This window comes from Phodopus roborovskii, unplaced genomic scaffold (assembly GCF_943737965.1).
Source record: "Phodopus roborovskii unplaced genomic scaffold, PHOROB, whole genome shotgun sequence".
In the NCBI taxonomy this organism is placed as follows: Eukaryota; Metazoa; Chordata; class Mammalia; order Rodentia; family Cricetidae; genus Phodopus; species Phodopus roborovskii.
In genome coordinates, this window is record NW_026125281.1 from 4,374,775 (window position 1) to 4,386,935 (window position 12,161).

General features: G+C 49.9%; 1 protein-coding gene across 3 annotated transcripts in view; it reads right to left on the minus strand.

Annotated features, from left to right (window-relative positions):
• Positions 1-11,301, minus strand: part of Tpd52 (tumor protein D52) — a 140,521-nt gene extending 129,220 nt beyond the window's left edge. For all 3 annotated transcript variants that reach the window (XM_051196704.1, XM_051196695.1, XM_051196687.1), the window contains exon 1: positions 11,035-11,301. In XM_051196704.1, coding sequence (XP_051052661.1) covers positions 11,035-11,053 — 19 coding nt within the window. In that variant the 5' untranslated portion in view covers positions 11,054-11,301. The remainder of the gene's footprint in view (positions 1-11,034) is intronic.
• Between the last annotated feature and the right edge of the window lie 860 nt (positions 11,302-12,161).

Genomic DNA, 12,161 nt, shown 5'->3' on the forward strand with positions numbered 1-12,161 from the left:
TCAGCCTCAGCCTCAACCACGGGCTGAGTCTGCAAAGGCACCGCGTGTCTCCGATTTTGCTCAAATGCCACCAACAGGGTGAAACTGCTTCTCTAGCAACAAGACCACCCGGGGGATGGATAATACTTTCCCAGGACCAATATTTAATAAGTGCCTCTCCTCTGCAACGCTCTCACACATAAAAATGAATTACTGCTTATAGACTTGGGCTGCCTGAAGGTCAAACGTCTATAATATCACCACGAAAATGCACTTTGCATGAAAAGTCATCTTAACTAAAATTGGGGCGTCTACTGGATAGCAAACCCCCTCTGCCTCCAATTTCTACTCATTTTGCAAACACTTGCAAACCCCCCTCATTCATCTCCACTTTGACAGTTAAAAATAGCACTCGATGCAGGACAGCAAAGCAACTGTCACTGGCCCAGAAGTTCTGTTCAAACGTCCTGGATGCTTCCAAAAAAAGAGCAACCCTCCCCCCACTCCCAGACTCAGCCTCTATCCACCCCCCACCCCCCCACCCACCCCACCCCACCCACCCCCACTCTCCTCAGCCTCATTCATCCCCAGGGAAGCTCTCCTCACTGCCTACCACTGGCGCTCATCATTGAGGCAAGTCTCTACTCGTCCACCTCACCCTACCCTCCACCGGTTCAGATGCCTTCCCATTCCTCAACTCACACCTGCAGGGGTCACAGCCCCTGCCTGCTTTTACTTCAGTTTCTCCACAGTGGTCACACCTTTGTCTTCGGAATGTTTCACCTCTGAACACACCCAGCACAGGCTGGACTTGGAGACATAGTTCTAACTGGTGGAATGAGGTTTAAAAAAAAAAAAAAAAAAAAAACCGTATGACTTACAGAGAGCAAGACTAAAAAAAAAAAGCCACATAGCTGTGCCTGCCCCTCCCAGGGCCCCTGCTGAGAAGCCCCTCGTAAGCACGGAAGGCATCTTAGGCACCCAGGGGCCACACGTGAGAGGAACGCAGCAGTTGGGGTCCTTTGTCCGAGGGTGGAGCTCTGAGAACTCCTCACCGGTGCTCCAGCTCAAGGCTGAAAACAGCTGTGAGCAGCAGGCTATGGCCATCCTGTTAGTACTTCAGCTATGTGTGAGGGTGAGCTGGCTACACAGCCTTGGCATCCCTTCGTGGATGGTCTACCGCAGCTCTTTCTACCTCCTGGGAAACACCTCCCCCTCCTTTTCCTCAGATCCCCAGCTCAGTTACAGACACCTGACTTACTCTTCCGGAGGCCTCCCAGGAACCCAACACACCCATGCCTTCTCAACTCTGGCCTGGAACACAGAGACACGCCCTAACTGGCTTTTATACTTTCTACTCAAAGGCCAAGTGACAAGTGACACTTCTATTTCTCTTTATTGATTGGTTTTTTGTTTTTGTTTTTCTTTTGTTTTTCAAGGATGTGCCAAGTACTTGCGACCAAGCATAAGGGCCTGAGCTCAATACTCAGAACCTATGGGTTTCGGTGGGGTGGGGTTGTTTGTGGGGTCTTTTGTTTTTTCTTGTTGTTGCTATTGTTGTAAAAAGAAAAAATAGTCAAGGTGGCTTGTGTTTGTAATCCCACCTGGGGAGGCAGAGAACCGGCTGGTCACTGGGGCTCACTGGCTGCCAGCCTAGTCTACTTGGAGAATTCACGCCAATTAGAGACCCTGTCTCAAAAGAACAAGGTAGAGTATGGCATCCGAGGAACATGGGAAGAACACACTGAAGGCTGGTGTCTGGTTTCTAGCCTCCACATACATATGCGTACACACACGCACACGCACACACACATGCATGAATGGACAGTATGCACACATCCAGTCCTCTGCAGCCTTCAAGTCTGCGCTCGGAGGCTGTCTGCTTTGAGTTCTCTTCTGTGAACCAGACCCACAGTTGCAAGCTTCCTCCCTGGCAGGCTGAGATGGCTTTCACATCATCCACCTCCCGTGTAGGTTAGTTCAGACTGTCTCTAAGCATGGGACGGTCACTCTATAGACGTGTTCCCAAATAAACCACACCTGGTCTGCATCGGGCTCCATTGAGATCGAGTTCTGCACAATCACCTAACTTTCAGTACCAGGACACCTGCAGCTACGCGGACGTTCGCTTCATTTCCAGACTATTCCTTGGGGTATTATGGATGTCAGAGAGGTAAGCTGACCTACCTGATGTCTCAGAACCAGAAAAGGTCACGTGAAACCTGGAACCCAGGTGTGCTTTGCCCTCAGCATTTACAATTAGGTCTGAAGCGAGGGGACAGACAGACAGACCACCATTTCTCGGTGCTATCTACCTTCTACACTCTGCATCAGCCATGCTACTGCCCTGGAAGGGAAAATGGACACCGAGTGACTTCTAGATGATGCTAAGCTGGACAACGACACGGACATCTTAGCCTGACACCACAGATCAGAAGCCCAGACCTGTCTGCGCCAAGCACTGTGCTCTGAAGAAGTCATGTTATTTATTTATGTTTAACTTTATTTTATGTATAGCAGGTGTTTTGCCTCCAAGGACACTGTATTTAGACCCTCTGAGACAGGAGTTACAGACAGCTGTGAGCCGTCATGTAATGTGGGTGATGGGAATTAAACCCAGGTCCTCTGGAGGAGCAACTGGTACTCTTAATCCATGAGCCATCTCCCCAGCCCCAAGAAGTCATATTTTTTAATTTATGCATGTATTTATTTATTTATTTATTTTGGTTTTTCAAGGCAGGGTTTCTCTGTGTAGCTTTTGAAGCCTGTCATGGAACTGGCTCTGTAGACCAGGCTGGCCTCGAACTCACAGAGCTCCTCCTGCCTCTGCCTCCCCAGTGCTGGGATTAAAGTTGTGTGCCACCACTGCCCAGCGTAATCTGTGGGTGGGGGCATGTCACCACTAGCACCTGCTCCCAGGGCTTGTCACAATTCTTTTTTAAAAAAGGGAGCCTGGAGTATTTAGAAGGGAGCCTGGCCCGCAGAAAACACTCCAGAAATGCCACCACCACACTAAAGACTCCAGAAAACACACACACACACGGGGAGGCGGGCCGACACTTAATTCCTTTGTCCCTACAGATCCCAGTTTTGTTTTAATTAACTGTGAGGGGGAAACAGCAGATTTAATTGGGGTAATGGTTTCGTGCTGCCCTTCACACCCAGCAGAGACCACCGGGACCGACGCCCCCAGAAGCAAATGAAAAAGGCTGCAGTGCTCAGAGATTCAAGACAAGCAACACGCAGAACTCCTAGGAATGGCCGGCACTCCTGTGGGCATCGCGCCTGGCGCTCTGACGCAAGTCGCTGCTGCTTGTTTGTCTTCCATGGTCTCAGACACTCGGGAACAACCATTCCAGTTGATAGGTTGAGCCTAAGGATTGCTGTGGGTTCTAGATCAGCCTGGGCTACAGAGTGAGTTCCCGGCCATCCTGGGTACAGACTCAGACCTTATCTCAAAACAAGAGACAAAACCCTAGATATGAGTACTCCATAAGTTCCAAATACCTTTAAATATGGTTCATTGTTATAACTGTTCCGTATAACTAGTGCATTCATAAGTTAAACACCTCCACAACATTGTACAAAGCGCTAGCTAAAGGTCTGAGCTTCTACTAGGTGGATAGTGTGGTGGTCTGAAAGAAAATGTCCCCATCATGCTCACAGCGAGTGGCTCTTAGGAGGCGTGGCCTTGTTGGAGTAGGTGTGGCTTTGCTGGAGAAGGGTATCTTGAGGTCTCAGGAGCTCAAGTCTGTTTTAGTGACTCACAGGCACTCACTCCCTGCTGCCTGTGGATCCAGGTGTAGAACTCTGGGCTACCACTCTAGCACCGTCTGCCCGCACGCCGCCATGCATGCTCCTGCCATGATGATAATGGACTGACCTCTGAAACTGTAAGCCAGCCCCAATTAAATGTTTCCCCATGGTCATGAAGTCCCTTTGCCTTTAATCCCAGCACTGGAGAGGTGGAAGGAGACAGGAGCCGGGGCAGTCTGAGGCTCAGTGGAGACGATGCCGGCTGCGCTGTCTACCTCAGCAGCTGCCCCGGAGGAGACTGAAGCAAAGGAAGGGAGAAAGAGTGTTGTTTTAGTCAAGCCATCACGGAGGCCAGCCACGGTGGCAGAGGAACAACCACAGGACACGGAAGGGAGCGTGAAAGAACGAGAGAAAAGGCCCAAAGTAACATAGACAACATACGTGCTTAGGTTCCAGCCAGTGCTCCAAAGGAAGGGGGGGGGGGGAGAGTAGGGGAAGTTCGCCGTCTCAGGCGGGCAGACAGACCCAACGGGACGGTGGACAGGACCAGCGACAGCAGCAGAACAGCCTGGAAACAAAGGGGGAGGTAAAAGCAAGCATACCACCCCACTGAGGGGTAATTTCTCCTCCAACCCCACTAGATAACTCAGGGTGAAACTCCCTGGGTGAGGAATGGTCCTTTGGCCAGGTGCCAGACCAACCCAACTGGATCAACTCTTAAAGGAGGACACATTGGTACATGGCCACCTAAAGGAGGATTCCATTCCTACCTATAACACTAGAACCATGAAGTCATAACAAAAATCATTTCTTTTCCAACACTGTGGTAAGTTTCTTATGATCACACAGCATTCAAGACAAATTACACACATAGTATGACTCTGACAAACATTCAAGGTATCCAGTTTTTAAAAACACAGACTAAACTGTGTATGCTACAGCACACCTATAATCCAAGTACTCAAGGGGACACCATGACATCAAGACCGTCCTGAGCTGCACAGTAAGAGGCAGGAAACGGAGAGGCGAGGGAATGAGGTGGGGAGGGAAACCAGCAAGGAAAGGGAATGAGGAGAAAGCAAACCAGTTTCTACGGCTAAGAAAACAGAATAAACGGACGGCATTTCTGTCCGATTCACTGGCGCAGGTTAACTGGAATATTCATTTGGAGATATAAAATGTGGCAAGGATAGTAAAGGGAATAGTAAAGGGAAGATCTGACAGCAGAGAAAGCAAACTAAAAGGATGAGGGAGGCTCTCACAGCCCCTGTGCAGCATGAGGCTAGCTGCCAGGGAACCGGCAACCCAAGGACTCAGTGTCTGACAATTGGAATGGGTCGGGAAACCCACTGGGCAAGCTTTGGTGTTGGGTGGCTGGGCGGTGAGGTGTTGAAACTCTAACCTCACACCTCGGATTAAAATAAACCCCAGATGGATGGAACATTTAAAATATATATATAAATAAATAAAATCCAAGTGAAGAAGGCATTTCTAGGAATGATTCATAAGCTAGAAGCTATAAATGAAAAGGGAAAGAAAAAAAAAAAAAAACCAACCGGCCAAGAAGGGCCTGCAAACTAGGAAAAGCAAACCAAACACCACCTCACACCATGGACAGAAGGTGGCCAGACCTCACAGAACATGGCAGGAAAACGCAAAGAACACAACAGAAAAACCGGAGTGAATACAGCTGAGAACTGGATACACTTCCTGTCACAAAAGGGCGTCAGCCGGCTGCGGTTCCTGTCTGAGGTTGCGGCAGCAGGCTTACCACAAATGAGGCCAATTGGTAAGACCTTGCCTCCACATACAGAAGGGGGAGAGGGTGCAGAAGGAGAAGAAAGGGGACGGGTAAGGCGGGGTGGGGAGGGAAAAGGAGGGGAGAAGACAAGGAAGTCATCGTTCTTTGGGAGATAGGTAAGATGAAAGGGTTGCATGAATAAAGAGCACCGGGCCACACGGCGCGGGGAAGCAGCCGTTCACGCGCGTCGGAGAAATCACTGGCACCGCCAAGAGTGAACACTCACGCTCTTCTAAGCATTCTTCCTACAGGCATGACGCACACACATGTATGTACTTGCTCAGTTTGCTGCAGCAGGCAAATCCCAGCTCAGGACACAGCTCGCCCAAAGCAGGCTACCTCTGGCTGTCCGGGTTACCGTTCTCCTGCTGTGAAGAGACACCTTGCAAGGTGACCAAGGCAACTTGCAAGGAAAGCATTAGGGGCTTGCTTACATTTCAGACAGTCAGCCCATTACCATCATGGTGGAGGAGAACAGGGACACAGGCTGGCAGGCACGGAGCATGAACAGTAGACCCTGATCCACAGGCAACAGCCAAGAGAGAGATTGGGGGGGGGAGGGAGAGAAAGGAAGAAGGGGAGGAAGCGAGGGAGAGGCAGATTGGGTACAGCATGAGCTTTTGAAACCTCACAGCCCACTCCAGTGCTACACCTCTTCCAACAAGGCCACACCCCCTCCAACAAGGCCACACCTCCTAACCCTCCCTCCCCCTCCCAGACAGTATAGGGACTTGGGACTAGTTATTCATATATGAGCCTACGGGACCAACCTCACTCGAACTAATTTACGTATTGTTTTGAGCTAAATACACTGAGCAGCAGTAGGTGCAAGAATGCACTCTGGCCCTGTTTCATCCTTCTGAAATAAGATAATGCTCCCATCCATGAAAGATGTCCTCTCCATACGGGGTGCAAGGAAACTGCCCAGCCTTTAACCCCAGCACTCAGTAGACAAATGCAGGAGGACCTCCATGTGTTCAAGGACAACCTGTTCCTCACAGAGAGGAATTCTCCCACACACATTTAAATGTCTACCAATGAGAAACAAGTTAAACACTGCCCTATCTTAGACATAAAATCGTGTATCAATAAGCATGCATGTCCAAATGGCCTTAAAAATAAAAATATGACCAGGCTTGGAGGTATTTGGGAGGCGCAGGCAAGAGAACCAGGAGTTTAAGGTCAGCCTAGGGCTGGAAGAGACTCCGTTCCTACATACATACATACATACATACGGAGATGGCTTTGTAGCCAAAAGTGTTTGTTCTGAGTTCAAAACCCCAATCTACTGGGTAGCAGCGGCATACACCTTTGACCCCAGCACTCTGACGCAGAGGCAGGAAGATCGCTGAGTTCCAGGCCAGCCTGGTCTACAGAGCAAGTTCCAGATAGCCCAGGCTATACAGAGAAACCTTGTCTCGAAAAACAAAAACAAACAAAAAACCAACAACACCCGTGTGAAAAGCAAGGACACCATCAATGCCTGTGACCGCAACACTGGGGACAGAGACAGGCAAATTCCAGAAGCTCACTGGCCTGGCTAAAACGTTGAGCTTCAGGCTCAGTGAGAGACTTTAGCTAAACAAGTAAACACCTGCCTCTCCTGGCCTCTGAGCATACACACACACCAATGAAGCTGGGGTGCACGGCTCACTGTCACAGCCGTTAACCTGGGTTCGATCCCCAGACCCAGGTTCACCCAGCAGCCCCAGGAAAAGAAAAACAAAGAGTTTTATTTCATTCTTCTTCCACCATGTGTCTAATTTTTCTAAAATAAACTATTTTAGTAGCAAAAAAAATGTATTTTTAGATCTTAACATTTTTTTTTTCAATTTTCATTAACAACTTAAGTACTCTGAGTCAACAGGCACAATGACCTACACCTAAGACTCCCGCTCACAGACACAAAGACTTCAAGTTCTAGGCCAGCCTGGTATGCCTGGCAGGACCCTGTCTAGATCGATCAATCAACCAATCAAGCAACAGATCCTCTGATCTCTTTTTTAAATTAAAGAGATAAAGCTTGAGGGGGACGGATTCCAAACACGCCAGGCAGGCAGACAGAGCACAGAGCGTGAGAAGTTTTGTTAGAGAGGGGAGGGGGAGGAAGAGAGAGAGAAGAGACACAGAGACAGAGGAGACAGAAGAGGGAGACAGGAAAAGTCCTGTCTGCCCCTGGGGGACACGGGAAAGAGCGTGGGGAAGAGAAGAGGCTGAAAGAGATCGTAAGTGGGTGGGGGTGGGGGGTCTGTCTTTTAAAGGGTGCTTTGCACCTGCGCGCAGACTGCGCAATCATGGACCCCTGGGCTGACCAGGGTCCTGCCTGAGTGCATTGTGCCAGGTGACAGGGGCAGGCCAGCATGGTGCCTGCGTCCTTACAATCTGTACAGCTGGTAGTCCGCCAGCTTAAATAAAGTTTGGGGGGAGTCCCACAGCCAACAATGAAAGCAGCAAATTAACCCCAAGAGCATAGAAATGAGCTTAGCCCTGCAGCAAAGGTCTCTTCGAAGGGATGGGGAGGGGGGTTGCTTTGTTCTTTGCTTTGTTGGATTATTCTGTTTAGAGAATCTGCTAAGAGGCCACAGCCACTCCTACCACTCAGCTTTTCCCCTTGGGACGAGGCAGGTTGTCACAAAAATAAAATAAATAAATAGATACATAGATAGATAGATAGATAGATAGATAGATAGATAGATGGATAAAAGCAGGAAGTGGAGGAAAACTAACAAAGATATCCATGCACACCATATGGAAAAGGAGGGTGCTGAGCAACAACCTGGGCAGCTTACTCCGGATGTCACGTGAGCAGAGACCCTTTGGGTTACCCATCCTTCTCTACACGTGCTTTACTTTTAAACTAAATGACACCCAGACATGCAGCTATCTCTAAGGTTAAATGGTTGGATAGTAACAACACATCGCTCCATTCTTCTTTCCCTGCTCTGTTCTCCTCCGGTTCTGAGCCCTGGCAACCGGTCCTCTCCCTTCAAAATACTATTTTATTGGCGCTAACACCATGCTCAAGAGATGGGTTACCACTGCTGCTGCTCTACAGCGCTGAGGCTCTCACTGACATAAGAGAGTGCAGGGCTGGCATATAAATATTTATTCAGCCCCATAAAAGGAGACAAGAGGGCTTTGTCTTCGCACGGGGCATGCTCCAGTTAGCAAGTGGCACAGCGGTGGTAGGTAGAACAGACCATACACATTGTTTCCTGTGCCCAGCTTACTGCCTACTGGAAAGACGGTATGCAACTGGAGGTCTTCTTTGAGAAACCCTTGCAATAGAAGGGAAGCATGGCACCCAAAGTCTAAACAGAATGTAGAAGAATAGTAGAACCTCCGCCACATACTACAAAGTATCAACCAACATGACAGAAATGTGTTTGTTAGCTTATGGGTCTGTTAAGTCTTTAGCCCCAGCACTTGGGAGACAGGTGGATGGATCTCTGTGAGTCCAAGGCCATCCTGGTCTTCAGAGCGAATTCCAGGACAGCCAAAGACAGAGAAATCCTGTCTAGGAAATAAATAAACAAACAAACAAACAAATAAACCCAAACAGTTTCTTATCTAGATTGAAATAGTTCTGGGAAGGGGGAAAAAAAAAAGATGTCCCAATTAGAGACACAATCGCAGTTCCCTACACACAGTTTGCTAGTGAACATCAGATTTAAAACTGCACATCTCATTCCCTGCCCTTCACAAGAAGCCAGGCCCAGGTGTCCCTGGGCAGTCTCCTTTGATACAGACCCCCTTGAATACCAGTTCAAACGCCCTTTACAGGTAAAGTCATCTGCCCCGCCCAACACAGCCTTGTCACAGAGCAAAGGGAGTGAGCAGGGAAGGAAGAGGGGGCAAGAGGCCCACATAGGAACAGACAGGCAGAGGTTGACAGCTGGAAGCAGCCACAGGGCATCAACAAGCCTTGCTGAGTAGGAACAAACGTCCCCTGGGGTCTGGCTGATGAGACAGGTAGGCGGCCTGTCCCAAAGGTATCAAGAAATCCTAGCAAGAATAACTGCCCTTCCCCAAGGATCTGGGGATCCCACACTCTCCACGCCTGCCCAAGTGAAAACTGTGTTAGCATGACAAGCGAGTATCTCACACACAGGAAACACTTGAACACTGTAAAGACTCGCTTTACAAGTCCTAGCATTAGGAGCTTTAAAGAGCACGCCCTATGAAACCACACAGAGTACATTAGCCTGCTGGAATGCTGCAGTGGCATCAGGGGCGCACTTGAAAAGAGCAAGCTGTTACCTAAAAACACCAGTTATGTTAACCATGGCAATGCAAAACCAGATTCATACACAAGCACTCACAACACACACACACACATATGTACCCAGACACAGTCTGCAGGAAAAGTCATACGGAAACAATGCTGGTTTTTAAAGGAGTCCCTGGGTTTTCTAATACAAACTTTCTAACTCATTGACCTACAAAGGATAAGTTAACCTTGTTAACTCAGCTCACCACACAGTCTCAAAGAGGGAACACAAGTTGTAACCCCCAGAAACCAAAAATCTAGATAGTATGTGTGCATGCGTATAGGTACATGAGTAACAAGTTTATGAACATAAAACATATTGTACGTAGGTTTATAAGCATACACAAAGTGAGTATGAAGTTGAAAGAAAGGTTGGGTTACTAGGTTTAAAAATTCTATCTTACAAATTATTAAATAAAATACAGCACAGGTAAAAATATGGTTTTGTTTACACTTTTAAAAACGCATGCTTGAAACTCATACCAAAGGCAAACACCAGCGGCAAACAAGCAGAAAACGAGGTGTTCTACCAGATTTCTAAACCCACTTCCTATTTGTATACCCTTGTAACCCAAATCAGTTTCAAAGCAGAGCTCTTCGGTGTAGGCAATATTCCCATTGAAAACCACAACCTACTCTGGCCACATCTCCATGATGATTCTATTCCGGGCAATTTCACTTGAGTAGCCGTCTTATACAAAAAAGAAATAACACCCAGAGCCATGGCGCACGAAACCAGGTTCCAAGCTAGGCGATTCACCTGGCTAGTAACATCCAGACCATGAAAGCTCCCTTCCCCCAACCAAACCCACAGGCAGCACTAGGACTCTACAGTTTGGGGAGCCCTAGTGTGGCGAATATCTACATCCGAACACGGTGGCCATGGGCTCAGGGGCCACCCAGAGAGCTAACTGGCAGGCAGGAAGTATTCTCAAGTCACGGTCCTATCTGAACGTCATCACTTCCAGGATCTGGCGGTGACCCTGAGGCCAGCGCGCCGCCCGAGTGGCCCTCCCCGCGCGCATCCCTAGCCCCTCCGCGGGCTCTCGCTCCCCTTCCCCTCCCCTGCACACCCGCGCACACTCGCTCGGGCACGCCGGAGCACACTAGCTCACACTCAACGCTCCAGCGACGCGGCCCCTTTGCCCGCTCGGCGCTCGCCAGTAGCTCCCAGGCTCGGCCACCGAAGCGCGTCAATCGGGGTCGCCGGGAGCCTGCCACCGCCTACCTTGCTCGCCGTGGTCCATGTCTGTGCCTCCTCGCTCCCGGCGCTCCGCCCGCCGCGCTCCTCCGCGCCGCTCCGCGCTCCGCGCTCCGCCCGCGGCCGCCGCGCAGTCCCCACCCCGGGCGTTGGCACCGCCCTCCCGGGAGCCGGTCCCGGGCGTCACCGACCACCTGACCGCGACCTGTGCGCACCGCCACGTCGGCGCGGGCGGCGGCGCTGGGCAGGAGCGCAGGAGGTCGGAAAAGGCCTGGGAGGGGCTGGGAAGGGAAAGGGACGCCGCTGCCGAGGCTGTGCAAGCAGCTGCCAGCCGGCGGTGTTTGCACTTCGCCCGCAAGTTTGCGACGCCCAAAGTTTCCTCCCAGGCTTCTGGCCTGGCCCCGGCCCCTTGCTCCGCCCTTGTGCACCTGCTCGAGCGGAAAACACAGTTTGCAAAGTCATTTGGGTGACTTACATTATTAGTGCTCTTGAGCCATAGCCAATCATGCTTGGTTCAGAATAAATTATTACCTTTGAAGTGATATACGTGTACATATATAAAAACATTATGGTAAATTTGACATGGAAGGAAATTATATAATATGAAAAAGACTAATTTGAACTGTATATGTCTGTGCAGATTTGGTGTTAAAAGTGTGGGAGTAGCATGTGCGAAGATGGTACATACATTTCAGACCAGCACGGACTATACAGCAAGCTGCAAAACCCCGTCTTATATTTGAATTATTCATTCATGTGTGTGATTTTTCTTGCTTCCCTCCCTGCTTGGGAACCCCGTGTCGCACAGGTGAAATATTGCCCAGGCAGGCCCTTGTAGCTGGAGACAGCTCTCCCAGGCATGAGGAAGGTTAGCTAGTTGGGACTCTGTGTGACACAAGCTGGAGTCACCAGAGAGGGAGGAGCCCCCGCTGAGATAATGCCTCCCTGAGATCCGGCTACAGGACATTTTCTCAGTCAGCGATCAAGGAGGGAGGGCCCAGTCCGCGGTGGGAGGCATCGTCCCTGGGCTCTTGGTCCTGGGTTCTATAGGAAAGCAAGCCAGCAAGCAGCGCCCCTCGGCGGCCTCTGCTTCGCTTGTGCCTCTGGGACCCTGCCCTATTTGAGTTCCTATCTGGACTTCCTTCAGTGATGAA